The sequence below is a fragment of the Artemia franciscana genome, chromosome 5 (assembly GCF_032884065.1).
Source record: "Artemia franciscana chromosome 5, ASM3288406v1, whole genome shotgun sequence".
Classification (NCBI taxonomy): domain Eukaryota; kingdom Metazoa; phylum Arthropoda; class Branchiopoda; order Anostraca; family Artemiidae; genus Artemia; species Artemia franciscana.
The window spans coordinates 16389456-16408742 of record NC_088867.1 but is presented as its reverse complement, the minus strand read 5'-3'; the positions used below and the strand labels follow the sequence as shown (position 1 = coordinate 16408742).

The 19287-nt window shown below is 35.1% G+C and overlaps 1 protein-coding gene across 2 annotated transcripts in view; it reads right to left on the bottom strand.

Moving 5' to 3' along the window:
- The window catches only part of LOC136027028 (chloride channel protein 2-like), a 124309-nt gene that overhangs the window by 92577 nt on the left and 12445 nt on the right, over positions 1–19287 (bottom strand). For both annotated transcript variants that reach the window (XM_065703942.1, XM_065703943.1), the window contains exons 2-3: positions 13532–13814; positions 454–579 (exon numbers count right to left, since the gene is read on the bottom strand). In XM_065703942.1, coding sequence (XP_065560014.1) covers positions 454–579; positions 13532–13814 — 409 coding nt within the window. The remainder of the gene's footprint in view (positions 1–453; positions 580–13531; positions 13815–19287) is intronic.

Sequence of the window (19287 nt, the reverse complement as noted above, 5' to 3'; positions counted from 1 at the left end):
TTTTTTTTTTAATTCTATGAATATAAGGAAATATCCGGCGCGTCCACGAATTTTTACAAGGCGAAATTACACAAAATACTTTAAAAACTCATCAAAAATATTTTCATTTTGTTACGTTTTTACAAGTTGGGCCAACAATGGTGGGAGAGGGTTCAAACCCTACCTCACCCCCAGATATGGCCTTGATCACGGATCAGTTTGTTTCTCCATCAGATTTGTTTTTTAATTAATTATATAGCCAAAAATCAGCTTTATCCATCAGCTGAATTAGATTTTCTTTTTTTTTTAATCCACTTTGACTTTATTATTAGATTAAAAAATACTTGGAAAATACCTTGCATACCAGTCACACCTGTATGATTGTCCCAAAATGTAACCTCAATAAAAATTCAATGAAGCTTGGCATTTCTGACCTAAACCATGAAATTAACAAGTGAATGCATGCACACTTACCTATTGCTTGTGGTGCTACTAAATGAACAAATCCAGAGGAAAACAATACCAACAAAACAGGAATTGATATCCACGCAAAATACTTGCTAGTAGGATCATGTGCTAAGTCATATAAGTATATTCGAGCTAAAAGTAAAGGCATAATTTATACAACAAAGCCAAAATATCAAACCTACAGTCTACAGACCACAGACAGACCCACAGACAAAGCATATGAGGACTACAATGTTAGGGCATAAAGTTATTGAAAAACCTAAAGACCACATATATATTCTTCTTTTTTTATCCCACAGGTACTTGGAATCATTACAAGAATATCATCTTGACTATACTATAATTGGTAGATATTTAGCTAATAAAAGTGAATTCTACATAATATATTCATTGTTTTTAGCGTCATTGTACCTTATTCAGTTATGTTATTGAATTAAATATAAGAAGATGTCTCTTAAGTTATTATATTAAGTTTGCTTTATAAAAATATACAGTCCCAAATGTTTTAAGGATTTGCAAAGTGGCAATGATGGTGTCAATTTGGCGTCCTCGCCAAAAAAAAAAAAAAAAAAAAAATATTTGTTCACTCCAAATACTTTAGCTTTCTTTACATACTCCTTTTATTCTTAGAATGATGGTGCAGTCTTGTTCGAATGACCCTTCAGTATAAATAACAGCGTAGTATAGCTCTAAAATAGAGGAAACATATTTGGAGGGGCAATGTAAAAAACAGCAGTCAAAAAGTTTGTAAAAACAAGCTGTAATTCAATAGCAAGTCGAATGGATAGTATCGAAATAAAAATATAAGTAGCTTGATAAACATTAATGTAACTTCTTTTTACTTCTTTTTTTCCAAAAACAGCTGTATCAAACCGACAGTCCTAGAAGATCGGCCTTGTGCACACTCCAACTTAAATTAATAGTCCTATTGCCTTTTACAGTGACCAAAAAACATTTTGCAGGAGAAAGCGACGTTATCGGCATTTTGCGGAAAAAAAACTACGATTTTGTCCGAAAGAGCACCAGTTTGTTAATGATTTAGAAATTTGAGATGATTATGCAATTTTAAAGTATATTGGGTACTTGTTTGATATAACCCCTACCACTCAGGAAGTGAAGTTAGGTTAATCCTAATAAAATATAAATTTAGGCTATATATTTGCTCATTAGGGGGGGGGGATAGTAAAGTACAGTGGGTCCGCATGTAAAATGTGTTAGCTACAATTATTCCGATATTATAAAGTGAGAATTGTTTTCTGAATTCACACTTTCCAAACACTTTACCCCCCCCCCCCTAATATGTAAATATATATCCCAAACTATACATTTCCAATCTATTCTGTCACTTCTCTTTGTCTTTTCTCATGCTAAGTTGAAAGAAACTATCAAAAGAACCAGTTTACAGTGCGTTGATGCATGATCAACTTGAGCGATAGGGGGAATCCTCAAAGAGTGCATTTTATTATCCAAATTCACTACGTTTTATTGAATCTTCCAATAAACAAAAAATAGGCGTTGAGGAATGAGGGTAATTTAATAATTAGTACCGAATCCTTCACGATTCCTGGGAACGTATTTGTTCTGCGCCCTTATTATTCCTGGGAACGTATTTGTTTTACACCCTTATTATTAGTGAAGGGGTATGTCAAAGTCCATAACATTGTGATACTCTTTTCTATATAGTATGCTGGCACATGTGTGTATATAATAGGGTAATTGCCACCAGGGGCTTTACTTTCAGTAACTTTAAATTCTGATATCTATTATATATATATATATATATATATATATATATATATATATATATATATATATATATATATATATATATATATATATATATATATATATATATATATATATATATATATATATATAACGATATACTAAACTCAAGGCTGTATCCAGGATTACCGATCAGAGGGGACTTGACTTTATAAAACAAGAAACTATATACATACATAAATCTTATACAAAGGAGACAGGGAGGATGAAAAAAAAAATTAAACACGCGTCGAGAATTTGTTCATATGCATTCTTGTTACGTTTTTACGAGTCAGATAAGAAATTAGGAGAGATACTCCCAACTGGATACGACCTTGACCCTACTTACTGTCTTCTTCTTTCCCAGGAGATGTTACCCTCCACCATACGGGTGTTCACAGGAAACCATAGAAACGATACCTCTATAAATGATTTTTGACCAATTTGCACTCTCGGAATAAATATTCAAGGGGAGCATTCTTTCAAGATGAATATTATTCTTTAAGAATAATAATAATAATAATAATAATAATAATAATAATAATAATAATAATAATAGTAATAATAATAATAATAATAATAATAATAATAATAATAATAATAATAATAATAATAATAATAATAATAATAATAATAATAATGAAAGAATAATATTCTTTCAATATGAATATTATTCTTTAAGAATAATAATAATAATAATAATAATAATAATAATAATAATAATAATAATAATAATAATAATAATAATAATGAACAAGAGCTAAGAGCTCATATGGCACTTGTGACGAGGTCGGAAGAGCCGAGAGCTCATATGGTACGAGGTCGGAAGAGCCAAGAGCTCATTTGGACGAGGTCGGAAGAGCCAAGAGCTCATTTGGCACTTGTGAGAAGGTCAGAACCTAAAGTTAAACTTTATAGCACAAGATCCTTCTAAATATCAAATTTCATTAAGATCTGGTCACCCTTTCGTAAGTTACAAATACCTCAATTTTCAAAATTACCTCCCCCCTCCCAATTCCACCAAAGAGAGCAGATCCGGTCCAGTTATGTCAGTCACGTATCTTAGACAGGTTTCTATTCTTCCCATCCAGTTTCATCCTGATCTCACCGCTTTAAGTATTTTCTAAGATTTCCGGTCCCCCCAACTGCCCCCCCCCCCAATTACGTTTGATCCGGTTGAGATTTAAAATAAGATATCAGAGTTACGAGGTCCTTCTAAATATGAAGTTTCATGAAGATCCGATCACTCCTTCGTAAGTTAAAAATACGTTATTTTTCTTATTTTTCAGAATTACCCCCCCCCCCCCCGCAATTGAGCGGATCCGTTCCAATTATGTAAATTACGTATGCAAGACTTTTGCTTATTTTTCCAACCAAGTTTCATCCCAATCCTTCCAATCTAAGGGTTTCCCATCATTTTAGGTCTCCCCACCCCAAACTTCCCCCAATGTCACCAGATCCGGTCAGGATTTAAAATAAGAGCTTTGAGCCACGATATCCTTCTAAAAATCAAATTTCATGGAGATCCAATCACCCATTCGTAAGTTAAAAATACCTCATTTTTTCTAATTTTTCAGAATTAACCCCCCCCCCCCCCAACTACCCAAAAGAGAGCGGATCCGTTCCGTTTATGTCAATCATCTATCTAGGACTTGTGTTTATTTTTCCCACCATGTTTCATCCCGATCCCTCCACTCTAAGTGTTTTCCAAGTTTTAGGTTTCCCCCTCCCAACTCCCCGCCCCCATCACCAGATCCGGTCGGGATTTAAAATAAGAGCTCTAAGACACGATATCCTTCTAAACATCAAATTTCATTGAGATCCGATCACCCGTTCGTAAGTTGAAAATACCTCATTTTTCTAATTTTTAAGACTTACTCCCCCCCTCCCAACTACCCCAAAGAGAGCAAATAAGTTCCGATTATGTCAATCATGTATCTGGGACTTGCGCTTATTTTTCCCATCAAGTTTCATCCCGATCCCTCTACTCTAAGTGTTTTCCAAGATTTTAGGTTTCCCCCCTCCAACTCCCCCCAATGTCATCAGACCCAGTCGGGATTTAAAATAAGAGCTCTGAGACACAATATCATTCCAAACATCAAATTTCATTAAGATCCAATCACCCGCTCATAAGTTAAAAATACTTCATTTTTTCTATTTTTCCGAATTAACCGGCCCCTTCTCCCCCCCCAGATGGTCAAATCGGGAAAACGACTATTTCTAATTTAATCTGGTCCGGTCCCTGATACGCTTGCCAAATTTCATCGTCCTAGCTTACCTGGAAGTGCCTAAAGTAGCAAAACCGGGACTTTAGGTTTTCCCCCTCCAACTCCCCCCAATGTCATCAGATCCGGTCGGGATTAAAAATAAGAGCTCTAAGACACAATATCATTCCAAACATCAAATTTCATTAAGATCCAAATACCCGCTCATAAGTTAAAAATACTTCATTTTTTCTATTTTTTGCGAATTAACCGGGCCCCCACTCCCCCCAAGATGGTCAAATCGGGAAAACGACTATTTCTAATTTAATCTGGTCCGGTCCCTGATACGCTTGCCAAATTTCATCGTCCTAGCTTACCTGGAAGTGCCTAAAGTAGCAAAACCGGGACCGACAGACCGACAGACAGACCGACAGACAGACCGACAGACAGACCGACAGAATTGGCGACTGCTATATGTCACTTGGTTAATACCAAGCTCCATAAAAAATAATATTCTTTCAATATGAATATTATTTTTGAAGCATTGTTGTACGAATATTAAACTTGAACGAATCCAATCAGTTTACAATGGTTCTTTATAAAAATTAATATTTTTGGATATATTTTGTATTATAAGCAATCAGTGCCTGATTTGATGAAGCAGTTTTTCTTTAGTAATAACCAGACGTCCAAAAATTCACTTGCCTAATGGGCAGGAAAGGGGTTCAATGCTTTATCCCGGAACATTTTTTTTTATTTCTTACCCCAGACGAATCTAAGCGACTATGAATTTTTCTTAATGCCTCATGCGTTTCATATAGGTAAATTATCGGTGTCTTTTTCTTAATAATATGAAAAAAACTTCGTTTTCTTAAAGAGTTAAAGAGGCTGCGTCCCAAAGTCGAACCTTAAAACGTACAGGAATTAGAAGAGGCAGTTGGGGGGCTGCCGCCCCCCAAACCCCCAGCTTTTAAAGACTCTTTTGTACAGGTTTTTTGTTTTTTTGCTAACCCCCAGCTCTTGGCTTCGGAAAGGCCCTCTTTTAATTAACAAAAAATTGAAATGAATGAATAATGGAATAACTTCGAAAAATGTTAAACACAAGAGGACAGGAGAACCATTGCGCCGAAACTAGTAATTAGTAACAATGAAGTCCCCCCCCCCCAAAAAAAAAAAACCTGTACAAAAGAGTCTTTAAAAGCTGGGGGTTTGGGGGGCGGCAGCCCCCCAACTGCCTCTTCTAATTCCTGTACGTTTTAAGGTTCGACTTTGGGACGCAGCCTCTTTAACTCTAAGAAAACGAAGTTTTTTTCATATTATTTCTGTACGTTTTTCTACAATCCATAGTGGATGTAATTTAATAATTCCTGTACTCCTCGTACAGGAATTAGGAGAGGAACTTGGGTGGCTGCCGCCCCCCCCCCCCCCCGCTTTTAAATCATTGTATAAAATAGAAAAAAAATAGATAGAATGACCGAAATGTTTCTTTTGCTCATAAGAAGCTAATATTCTGTTATCTCTCAAATGATAAGCTGTCCAGGTGTTATCAAAATTTTTTTGATGTTGTGAATAAAAACCGCCCGTAAGGGACTTGAACCCTTGACCCGAGGATTAAAAGTCTCACGCTCTACCAACTGAGCAAATAACTTGCATGTGTGTAAATATAACTTCTCAATAGCTTTTAAAAATTTCAAATTAACATGGGCTCTTATGGAGAGAAATCCGTTAATTAAATAGCTAATGGCTGGTTTCTGGAAAACAGGGAAGGAATTATCGGATCGAGCTGAAATTTCGCGGATAAGCTCCTGGGCCGTAGGGGACCTTAACTTGTGAATTTCAGCCCGATCGGACAACGTTAAAAGGAGTGGGGGGGTTGGAGGGTCGAAACTTTCGGGGGGTTAAGATTTTCCTACGAAACTTTCCAGGAAAATTACTCGGAGAATTCCGCATCGAATGAGTCTTCGTACACCCAGATCCGATGTCGGATGTGACCTGTAGGCGTCTAGAAAAAAAAAAGTAAATGAATTTTAAGTGGCTATGCGTGGTTTCTGGAAAACAGGGAAGGAGTTGTCGGATCAAGCTGAAATTTCGCGGATAAGCTCCTGGGCCCTAGGGGACCTTAACTTGTGAATTTCAGCCTGATCGGACAACGTTAAAGGGGGGCTTGGGTTGACAGGTCAAAACTTTCGGCCATATTTTCCCCATGAAGAAAAAGTTGGAGGGGGATGAAATTTTGCAGGTTTCTTAGTTGGAGCTCGGGCTACGAAATGCATCCCTCCCCATCCGTCTGCGACCACTGGAACCGAAGATCGCTTAACATTGTCGTGTGTCGCCTCTTTATAGAGGCACGAGTGTGCCTCCTTGATCTGTCGGTAAAATTAGATTTGAACTTTGCTGTCACTCTGCGCACGTCCAAAGTTAGCTGAACAAGCACGTCAGAACGACTTTATTTCAGGGCAATCGAAATTTCTGAAAGGCAAACTGTATGTAAAACGAAAGAATTTTGCTCTGCCGTTTTCTAAATTATCAAAGTTTACCATCCAAGGTTATATGGCAATTGATGAATACAAGGCTGTTTAGGTAGAGGCTTTTACAGAAGGTCAAAATCATGATTTCGAGTTAGATTCTAAACAGAATATCCACGAGTTCGTTTTGGAAAAAAAGATATAGAGAGCCAGGGTATAAAAATGAAGTTTGGGAAAAGTTTCAACTGGAAAAAGTAAGCTGCATTCCAAATTATTTACAATGAAAAATATATAAGTGATGAGTCAAAAGGGAGCTAGTAATTGAATTAATTATTTAAATCTATTTGTATAAATTAACGAATTTGTTATTACACTTGTTAGTAAATTAATAAATTTATAATCAATTATTAGTTCGTATTGATAATTAAATTAATTAATAAATTAAATCCAAAATTCAATCAATTAAAAAGTTTCTAATAGAAGTCGAAACTTACAACGAACAAAAATAGTGCTTTGCAGTTTATGCAACATGCATCTACAAAACTAGTTCGAAAAACTAGTGATAATATTTCTAGATTTTCAAAAGTCACTTCCTTTTTAGCCAGTGCACACTTCATATCGCCTCTTTATTAAAGTTTTGATTAAAAATCTTTGTATATAAAAGAAACTTCTCCAAAAGAAAACATTTTTCAGTTGCGTTGTAATCCATTCAATTGTTGAATTGAAAAATGATTGGAGGTCACGTTAGTAGGTAGACAAATGGCAATTTCAATGTTTTTCAATACAAGATTCAGTTTCTCTTGTTTTATCTATGGACACAATAAGTAAAATAAAAGTATTTACAGTACCAAATAAATAATCGAACACCCTTGAAGTACCAAGAGCATTGACATAAAATAAAAAAATATTTGTCTCTCGCCCGTCTTAGGTTCATCCATATCTACTGTAATATTACAATATTTTTTCAAAAAAAAATTTTTCTAAGGTTGTTTAAAAGTTTTGAAGTTTTTAGGGTATTGTCACATTTGTTGACAAGTGGAACTGTGAATAAAAACAAGCAAAACTAGTTAGTTAAATTTTGGCAACGCCTTTCGTCCTTAATATTCAAACAATCTAACAGTTCGTAATAATGAACTCTAAGTGAGGAGCGACCCGACTCAATAGTGACCTATATTCTAAAAAACCGAATTTCGGTACGAAGAGATATCTCAAAGAACTGGCTTGTTATGTTGATGTCAAATCTACAAGTTTCATTAAGTTTAATCTTACCCATCAAATGCTACGTGCCAGAAAAAATTTGCCTGATTTTCGAAAAAGAAGCAAATACCCCCTAAAAGTAAAAGAGACTTATTGAAAATCCTATCATCGGATTCAGCATATCAGAGAACCATACTGAAGAGGTTTCAAGCTCCTATCTGCAAAAATGTGGAATTTGTTTCTGTTGTTTTTGCCAGAATAAAGGTCACTGATGGGTGTTTATTTGTTTGTTTTTTTTTGTTTTTTTTTTCAAGGATAACCGTTTCAACTCAGTGGTCTTATAATATAGGGAGAGAGCTGATTCGAGTGAATAAAAAAGGTTCTAGTGCCCTTTTGAAGTGACCAATAAGATTGGAGAGCAACTAGGCTCTCTCTAACGCACTTTTTTATCAAAATCTTACGACCAAAATTTTGAGATTGCCATTTTATTCAAAATAGTTGAAAGGTCAAATAACTATGCCTTTGGAAATAACATGATCCCCCAAAGCCCCTGGGGGAAGGTCTTTACGTTATAAAATATGCCCATTGATTATGTGGAGTATCTATTATTGGTAAGTGTGCATACATTTTTCGGGCGGGGGAGACGAATTTTTTGCTGAGAGGATTATCCATGGGGAGAACTCTTCACGGGGAGAGAATTTTCCAGGATGGGAATTTTTCAGGAAGAATTTTATACTGCGAGAAATTGGCAGATCTCCTATACAAAATTCTTCTTATGTCTTGCTTTCTCTTTTGCCAACTCAATTTTATGCAAGGAGATGTTAAGGGCAATTTTATAGGGTAAATTTTCACCAGGATTGAATTGTTTCGAAGATATTTCCACGATGAAGAGGAATTTTTCCGTAAAGGTGGAGCCAGATTTCCTGGCATTCTTTGAAAAACGAACAGAAATTAACTTTAAAAAATGAAGTATTTTCAACTGAAACTAAGGAAAAACATTAAAACTAAAAACGAACAAAATTAATACATATTTGAGAGGGATTGCCTTCTACTCAACACCTTGCTTTTTACGTTACTTGTCCCAATCCTTAAAGAACGACTCCTGAAACACACGGTTCGATTAATTAGAACAATAAGAAGCTTTTTGAAAAGTACTAAGAACATTAACGTAAAGAGTGAGGTATTGAGGAGGGACAACCCCCCTCCCTATATGCGTCACAGATTTTGCTCGTTCTAAGTTTTAATGCTTTTGCTTTCAGTTGAAAAACTATTTTCAGAAAGTAAATTTTTGTTTACTTTTTAAGTAAGGCTTTTTGGGTTTTTGTTCGACTCAGAAAACTAATAAAACAATTTGTTCGTAGTAATTTTTATGTTCAATAGTGAGTTTTTATGTTTTATTACAAATTACCTGAAAAAATACCATTCTCTTATCAAGTGTTTTGAAATAATTTCAGTACGAGTTAAACACAATTTCAGGGAGAATCTCAAAGCCCCTAGCCCCCCACCTGAAATTTGTGTTTAGCTTGTAAAAACCAAATTATTGAATACGCTCGATTAATTAGAACAATAAGAAGCTTTTTGAAAAGTACTAAGAACATTAACGTAAAGAGTGAGGTATTGAGAAGGGACAACTCCCCCCCCCCCCTATATGCACAACAGTTTTTGCTCGTTTTAAGTTTTAATGTTGCTTTTTGCTTTCAGTTGAAAAACTATGTCCAGAAAGTAAATTTTTGTTTACTTTTTAAGTAAGGCTTTTTGGGTTTTTGTTCGACTCAGAAAACTAATAAAACAATTTGTTCGTAGTAATTTTTATGTTCAATAGTGAGTTTTTATTTTTTATTACAAATTACCTGAAAAAATACCATTTTCTTATCAAGTGTTTTGAAATAATTTCAGTAATTGACTATTAATTAGGATTAAGAAATAAGATTAAGATATAAATGGTATAAAAACACAAAAGGCATAGGCATTATTTTGGTTCAGAAGCAGAGGGGGGGATAAAAAGCTTAAAAAACCCCTTCAAATTTGTTTATATGTATTTTGTTACGTTTTTACGAGTTAAACACAATTTCAGGGAAAATCTCAAAGCCCCTAGCCCCCCACCTGAAATTTGTGTTTAGCATGTAAAAACCAAATTATTGAATACGAGATAAATGAGATAAAAACACGAGGGCCAAGTATTTTGGTTTGGGGAAGGGGGAGGGGTCACAAAAAAACGTTGAAAAACGTATCAATAATTTGTTTTTATATTTTTTTTTTTACATTTTACGAGTAAAACACAAATTTGTGGGGGTTCAAAACCCCTATCCCCCTCCTCCAGGAAGCTGCCGTGTACAAAAATTGTCCCTGAGACGAAAGGAATGGCGTAGAAAATAAGGTCGGTCCCACAATTTATTGATCCTGCATATGTATTATATAAAAAACAAGTTTTTTAAACTGAAAGTAAAGAGCCACATTAAAACTTAAAACGAACAGAAATTAATCCGTATATGAAAGGGATGTTCTATCCTCAACATCCCGCCCTTTACGCTAAAGTTTGACTCTTTCTCTCAACTCTTCTTTTTAAAACAGAAAAAATAGCTTTAGCGTAAAGAGCGGGGCGTTGAGGAGGGAACAGCCCCTTTCATATAAGGGTTAATTTCTGTTCCTTTTAGTTTTAATGTCGCTCCTTGCTTTCAGCTAAAAGAAAACATCCTTTTTTTATTTAATTTCTGAAAGTTTTTGAATCAATACATATTTTGATTTTGGCTCTCCGCACATGAATAACTAAAACAAAATTTGTATATTATTTTTTTTTTTTTTTTTTTTTGGCTAAATAGCCTTTTCATAGTTTTGATTGGACGATACTCAGAAAAAAGGATTGGGGGAGGAGGCCCAGTTGCCCTCCAATTTTTGATTCCTTAAAAACGTAACTAGAACTTTTATTTTTTTACGAACGTTTTTATTAGTAATAAATATACGTAACTTACGAAATAATTTAAGTAACGAACTTCTATATTTGTATGTTTTTATTATGTGTATGAGGGGGTTTGCCCCCTCGTCAATGCCTCGCTCTTTACAATAAAGCTTAAATTTTGTCTCAATTCCTTAAGAATGGCCCCTGAATCTCCTAGGCCGTAGAATAAATAGTTAAAATTACTAAAAATACTTTAGAGTGAAGAGCGAGGTATTAGAAGGAGGTGAACCCTATATGCGTAATAGTTTCTGTTCTTTTTAAGTTTTAATACTGCTCCTTACTTTCAGTTGAAAAAACTTTTTCGTTTTTGTTTTTTCATTATTATTTTTAAATAATGCTAGAAAATCCTGCGCTTCCTTCATGGAAATTCTCTTCCCCCATGACAAATTCCTCCATGGAAATATCCCCCCACTTAACTCTCTCCACTTAGCCCTCCTCCCCCCAACTAAAATAAATCCCCCTGAAAACGTCTGCACACTTCCCAATAACCGTTACTATATGTAAACACTGGTCAAAGTATATAACTTGCAGCCCCTCCCACGGGGACTGTGGGGGAGTAAGTCGTCCCCAAAGACATGGTTATTAGGTTTTTCGACTATGCCGAATAAAATGGCTGTCTCAGAATTTTGATTCGGTGACTTTGGGGAAAATTAGCATGGGAGGGGGCCTAGGTGCCCTCCAATTTTTTGGTCACTTAAAAAGAGCACTAGAACTTTTAATTTCCGTTGAATAAGCCCACTTGCGACATCCTAGGACCATTGGGTCGATACGATCACCCCTGGAAAAAAACAAAAAAAACAAAGAAACAAATAAACACGCATCCGTGATCTGTCTTGTGGAATACGAAATTCCACATTTTTGTAGATAGGAGCTTGAAACTCCAACAGTAGTGTTTTCTGATACGTTGAATCTGATGGTGTGATTTTCGTTAAGCCTATATGACTTTTAGGGGATGCTTTCTTCTATTTTCTAATATAGGACAAATTTTCTCCGGCTCGTAACCTTTGATGGGTATGACTAAACTTGATGAAACTTGTATATTTAAAATCAGCATTAAAATATGATTCTTTTGATGTAGCTATTGGTATCAAAATTCCGCTTTTAGAGTTTCGGCCACTATTGAGCCAGGTCACTCCATAGTTCGTTACCACGAACTGTTTGATAAGTTTATCAGAAATCACTGTGATATAGGCCTACCTAACCTCAAAACATTGAAATCCTCAATGCAAGGGCAGTTTTCTCCTTTTTATCCCGGAGAGTAGATAAATCAAGGTTCTGTTTACTTTCTATTTGAAATTAGAATAAAATGACTGAAGAGTGTTTAAGAGTACATACTGATGATATTTTAAAAAATTTGAAGTCATCAACCTGATAACGATATTTGTGCAGTGTAAATATGTACGCTATAAGAATGTAATGTATTTGTAGGTAGATCAATGATAAACAATCTAAATGCTGAACATAGAAGAAACTTTATTCATGTAAAGACCTTATTTATTTAGAGTTTAGTTTACCGTCTTTACTTATCAGATACCAAGATAGGATCTGAAATAAGAGAGAAATATGTTTAAGCTTCTGCATTTTGTTTTGTCAAAAATTTTAAGATCCGATTTAATATTATGAACGCTTCACCAAGAAATTGCCAAAAGGGTCGGTGAAACATATATTCGTCTAGAGCGCTAGATCTTAAGTGTCTGAAGTTCTAACTCAACTACTAATTTTGAGTTTTGGTTAAATGAAAATGGCAAAAACTTGAAATTTTCCCCTTCCTGTAAAATTAGTTATAATTTTTTTTTTAAATGATGTTGGAGAGGATGGGGTCTCTGTGGGAGCGTTGTACAAGGTAAAATAAAACTTTTATGAAAAATGACAAAAAAAATTCTTATGACAGACAGATCAAGCTAGTAGAAATCTAGTCTGAACAAGTTAAATCATGATAAAACAAAATTGTTATGAAGGGAGGCCTAGACGTATTAAGTGCGGCTTGCATTCCTGTCCTAAAGACGAGACAGATGCATTTGCTAGGAATATACCTCTACCTGTAGCTTTGATATGAAGTATAGGAAATACAAAGCCTGGGTTATATACTCAGAGGGTCATGAATCATGGAATGCTTACATGCGAGCATACTCTTTCTAATTAATGTTTAAAGAAATATTACACACCTTTTTATTCAGGGCTATTGTGAACCAGGAATAAATCTATGTGCTCAAAGATAAAAAGAAGCTCTGATCTAAAAAAAATTGCTAGAAAATCATTTATTAGATGGAACTTATTATTACATGAAGCGGAAAACACTAGGAAAATATATTATTGGTTTCTGTGGGCTCTTTAGTTCAACTAGTCTACGTTAAGTGGGCTGGAAATTAATGGATTCCTTCAAAAAATAATTCCAAAATTTCCAACAATAATTCCTTCCCTTTATTACGACTTTTAGTTATGCTCTCACTATAAATACATTAGTAGAAAAAAATATATAAAAAACCAATTAATTTTACCTAAATTTAGTTGAAAGACAACATAATCTTGTGCAAAACTGATTACAGCTACTAAAATACCCAATACGGCAAGAAATATTCCATCTTCGCCAAGTTTTGTAATTAAAAGTTGCCAAAACCATCCAAATAGGTTATCTAGCCAAGATAAACATCTTCCTCTGTAGGCTCTCAATTCTTTTGCCCTTTGTCTTTCTTCTTTTCGTCTTAATTTGTCAATTTCCTTTGCTCTTTTCGCTTCTTCTTCGGCTTCCTCAGCAAGGGTACGTATATAGCGACCATACATCTAAAATTTATTTCGAAATTGTTTATGAATGGTGGAAGCACTTTTTGACCACAATACAAATACTAGTAATATATCAATAACTGTTCTTTAATATTCAGACTCAAATATGTGTATTAAATGCAGAAATAGACAAGGATAAATTTAGTTTAAAGATAGTATATGTTTGGGCAAAATTAAAAAAATAACTTTTTTCGGATGATGACCAATTGTCTGCGTTGCGCAGGTGCTGACGTCCTAGTTCAATGCCTTCGGCTGGGAGTGTAAAGCGTGGTTAAAGGCAAATCATCTGACGCCTTTTGGGTACCCCCCCCCCAGATTTCTCTGGAGACCCATTTAGAGCTGGGTCGACTTTGGCTAAGCTTACAGAGTCAGACAATTGAACTCCGTTCCAAAGTAAATAACCAGCAAAACTAGGATTCGAACGCCTGTTCTCAGGGTTTCAAGTCCAGTGCGCCTATCACTCAGCTATTTAGTGACCTTAAAACAAAATTATCCTATTCCCAGGAAAAACAATAGAGATCTACTATCACTTAATATAACTTTTTTCCACTCTTTCAAATAATCCCTGTGGGGGCAATACACGTCCCTCTGTTGCAAAGCAATAGAAGATTCAGTTTCATCCAAATCGACACATCGACACTTTTACGAGAACAAAATTGTTCTAAGAGCAAAATTATCAGGGGCAAATCCAGGGGGCCTTATGCACCCCAAGATTTTCTGGTGTCCTCATTCGTATTCCGTTCTTTTTTCTTTTCTTACTCTTTTTTTTTTAAGTAAACTTGTCAATTTGATCAATTATTCGTAGGTGATGAAGCCAATTAACAACAAAAAGAAAAAGCTTTCCTATGAATGTAAAGAGCAAAGTTGAAACTTAAAACGAGCAGAAATTATTTATCTTCAGCCGGTTCAGAACATATCTGCAAATTGGCATAAAAATCTTTGATTGCTGCAAATATCTGCAAACTGGCATAAAAATCTTTGATTGCTGCAAATATCTGCAAATTGGTATAAAAATCTTTGATTGCTGCAAATATCTGCAAATTGGCATAAAAATCTTTGATTGCTGCAAACATCTGCAAATTGGCATAAAAATCTTTGATTGCTGCAAATATCTGCAAAATTGGCATAAAAATCTTTGATTGCTGCAAAGATCTGCAAAATTGGCATAAAAATCTTTGATTGCTGCAAAGATCTGCAAATCGACATAAACATCTTTGATTGCTGCAAAGATTTTTCTACGAACATGGAACTTTCTCTTATTTCATGAAAATGGAAACACCTGTTGAAGATGAAAGTTTTTCTTTTTGTTAAACGCTTGATAAGCGTGGTAACACAGTTTTAGCTATTTGTCTATTCATAATGACAGATTGAAAAGTAGCTTCGTAGCTAAAAGTTCAAAATGCATAAAAATAGAAAATCTGAACGCGAGCATAGAATGGATAAGAGACGAAGACTGACGGCTAAATGTGCAAGGCGATTTAAGGATATTTCTGGATATTTTCGAAAAATATCTGAATATTCCCAGAAATCGAAAATTAAGTTTTGACTAAAAATAGAGCCCTCCATCCTCAAAAAATCGTTAATTTTAGTTATGTGACTAATTAAATAGCGAATGGCCCAATAGGGCTTTCGTGTGAATAAATCCATATATCTTATTTTTAACGATATATTAATTATTTTTTAACTATATTTATATTTTAACTACATAGCTAATTTGATTGAAATTAGATGAATGAGACAATTAAAAGTAATTTAGACCAGGAATAGATATATGGGGTTGGAGAGGGCGACCCTCCCCCTAAGACACTTCTGGCACTCTTATTCCGTTCTTTTTTCTTTTAAATTTTTTTTTAAATAAACTTTTTAATTTCCTGCCCACCACGAGTCACATTGGCACCCTTAGTCCAGTGTCTTCCACCTAAGATTTTTTTCTAGACCCACCCAAATTATCATACTATCCTATTGATTTATTTTCACAGCAATAACTAATGGCAAGGGAAAATTAGCTTGATAGATGTATATTATTCAGGCAATGGACCGTTCAAAAAGCAGAATTTAAAATCTTTAACCTCATTTTTTTCCGAACAAGCTTTTGGGAAGCGGATGGTTTTGCACTCAGCTTACAATTTTCTTTGACACGAAGATAAGTGGAATAAAGGAGGATTTAAAAAAGGTGAATTTCGAACTTTTTAGCTTTCCAAGAAAACACTAAATACATATCTTTTGCATTCGAATTAACTTATTGAGAAAATATTGATAATCAAGATGCAGGTTCTTTTGTGTGCATCACGTATTTTATTTAAAACAGGATATTAAAAAGTGTACTTAGGGGGGCCTTGAAGCTTAAACCTCCCTCTTCAAGAGATTTTCTTGCAGCAAAAAATAGCTTAGCTGCTAAATAAAAGATGGTGCTCCAGTAATTGTATTTATATTGATATTCATTGACAACTTTAGATACCAGAGGCAATACTATAGTATCACCTGTAGTAAACAGTCATAAGGTCTCAAAATGATATTATCTATTTATTTATTACTTTTTCCCCAGTGGCAATTAATATGGAAGGGGGGTCGTACAAACTTTGGAGGGAGGGGGGGGCTCATTCTATTGCAAAACGGAACGCATTACAAAATAGAGATAGTCATTTTGTCCAATATAGTGCGCAAGTCAAATAGCTATGTATCTGGGGTTGACAGCCCCACCTTCCCCCAGAGCTCACGGGGCAATGTATGTAAGTTTTGCAGGTTGTCCATTATTAAAAAAACACGGTTTATGTGGAATGTATAGTCGTATTAACATTTAAAACTTGCAAAGTTCCAGTGCTCCTTTAGGAGTCAAAAGTATTGGGAGGGTGGCCAGCCCCCCCCCCCCTGGGGCCATTACCCCTTAACGGATCCAATCAAAATCTTGAGATAGTCATTTTGGTAAAAAAAAATCCACAGTTCAACTAAACATGCCAACGGGGTGGACACCCTCCTCAGCTCACTGGGCAAGGGCTGTAATCTGCGCAAGGTGCCATTTGTTAGTTGATTAGGTTTATTTATTGAAAAAACAGGCTTGTTTGATCCTGGGTCTTCTAAAGGGACAGGGTATTAAGAATTCGAAGTAAATTTTGTAAGGGATGCTGAACAGAATCGAAACGCATTATGTACTTGCTTGTTGTGAAAAGGAAATATCAGCAATATATAAGATACGGCAGAAGCTATTAAGTTCAAATTTTCAAGGTATGTTGGCGACATGTTGAAGAAAGTTTAAAGGGTGACGAGAACCCCCTTTTTGGCTTTATTAGTTGCCTCCTCTGCTCAATACTGGTCCAAATTTTGGAATAATAAATTTGTCAAAATTAGTCAAAATGTCTAATATTTATGCATCCAAAGATGCCATCCCCCTGCAGCCCCAGGACCAGGATTAGCCATTATTCAGTTTGCCCATTGCTTACATGCAGGATTTAGCCTTAGAAAAAGGTGAAATGTTTGATTTTGGGTGCATCCAAATAGAATAAGGGTATTAAGGTGAAACTTTTTGAAAATATTAAGGGGTATGTTACACTAAATCACAAGGCGCTATGTGCATCCAGTTTATGAGAAATAAAGACCTATGATACTTAAAGAACGTCTAAGGGTATTAAGAAGAAACTTTCAGGAAACGCTTAGGTGAATGTTGAAAAGTGATTACAGGGCAACTAGCACCTCCCATGTGCACTTTTTAGTTGCCTTCCTCCAAAAAATTTGGTCAAAATTTTAGAATGACCGTCTTGTTCAAAATAGTCTAAACATTAAAAAACTATGGCTAGGGAGATAACATAAACCCCCGCGGCTTTTGAAAAGAATATACTTTTTGAACAATATATTTTGTTGTGCTAGCTTTCAGAAGAGCGATCAGCAATATTTAAGGTACGGCTGAAGGAATTAAACTGAAAATTTCTAGCTACGATAAAAGGGGGATTTTGAAGAGTTTTCAAAAACCAACCAGGCACCTTTGGTCATTTATGAAATTCCCTTCTCTTAGCACAGATCAAAATTTTGAAAAATTGTAATTTTGTTCAAAACAATCAAAAAGTCTTGTAACTTTGTTTCTGGGGTCGTATTGGCCCCATAGCCCCGTGGCAAGGATGTTAAGTTTTGCAATTTGCCCTTTTTTACATACAGGATTAATCATTGAGAAAAGGGGGAATGTTTGATTTTGGGTGTGTTTGGAAAGACCAAGGGTATTAAGGTGAAACCTTGGAGAATGTCAAGGGGCATGTTAAAATAAATCAAAAGATGCTATGTACATCCAGTTTATCAAAAAAGTGTCTCTGTGATATATCAAGGACAGCCGTGGGTATTACGTTTAAGCTTATAGGATGTGTTCAGAGGGAGGTTAAAAAGTGCTTTAAGAGCAACCAGTCCCCCTCCCATTTTATTTTTAGCGGCATGTCTTCCAATGACTCAAAACTTTGGATAGTTATCTTGTCTAAATAGTCAAAAAGTCAAATAACTATACTTCTGGGCAAGATATCACCCCCACCAGGTAGAATTTTTAAGTTATATAAGTTGTTCATTGTTTATATGTAAGGTTGGTTATTGGAAAAAAAAGGCAAGTCTGTAGATGGTTAAGGGCATTAAGTTGAAACTTTTACAAAATGTTGATGGGTATTTCAAACAAAATCAAACACTGTTTATGGAGTAGGTTTGTCAAAAGGGTAATATCTAAGGCACGTCCAAGTGTGTTAAGTTAAAACTTTAAAGGCATATTAAGAGGGATGCTAAAAAAGGAACAGAGGACTACCTGCCCCACCTCTTGTCCTTTTAGATACTTCCTTACTACTGAGGAAAATCGTAAAAGTCCATTTTCCCAAATAATTACAGTATCCAGTAGATATATATCTGAAGATGCCTAGCCCTCGCAACCGATGGGTTAAGAACTACAAATTATACAATTTGTCCATTTTATGCATGCAGGATTTATTATTGAGAAAGGGGGAAATTTTAATCCTGAATGTGCCCAAAAAGGCTAAGGCTACTGAGGTAAAAATTCGGAAGATGGTGAAGACAATGTTGACCGAAATCAAAAGAAGCTATCCGCCTGCGAATTATCAAAAAGGCATATCTGCAATATCTGAGGAATAGGTTAAGGAGTTAAGCCAAAACTGCAAGGGCCACTATTGTTACTATTGCAGTTAAAAATGCGACTGGTTGCGACAACGACTTTAACTCCTTCCGACTGCGACAACATAAAATGGTGACAGCAACGTGTCGCAGATGCAACTACACCTACTTGTGACTGCTTTCGAGAGTAAATCTTTTGAAATTCCGGACTATTTTTGTTCGTTTTATTTTTGAATTTTCCATTTCCTATCAATTGATAATACTGTTTTTTCCATTATAATTAATATAAGTTATCAAAAGCAAATAATAGAATATAAAGAATATAAGTTATTCTTTGGCCTTATATATGAGGTGCCCTTTCCAACGTAGAATGATACGGATTAGT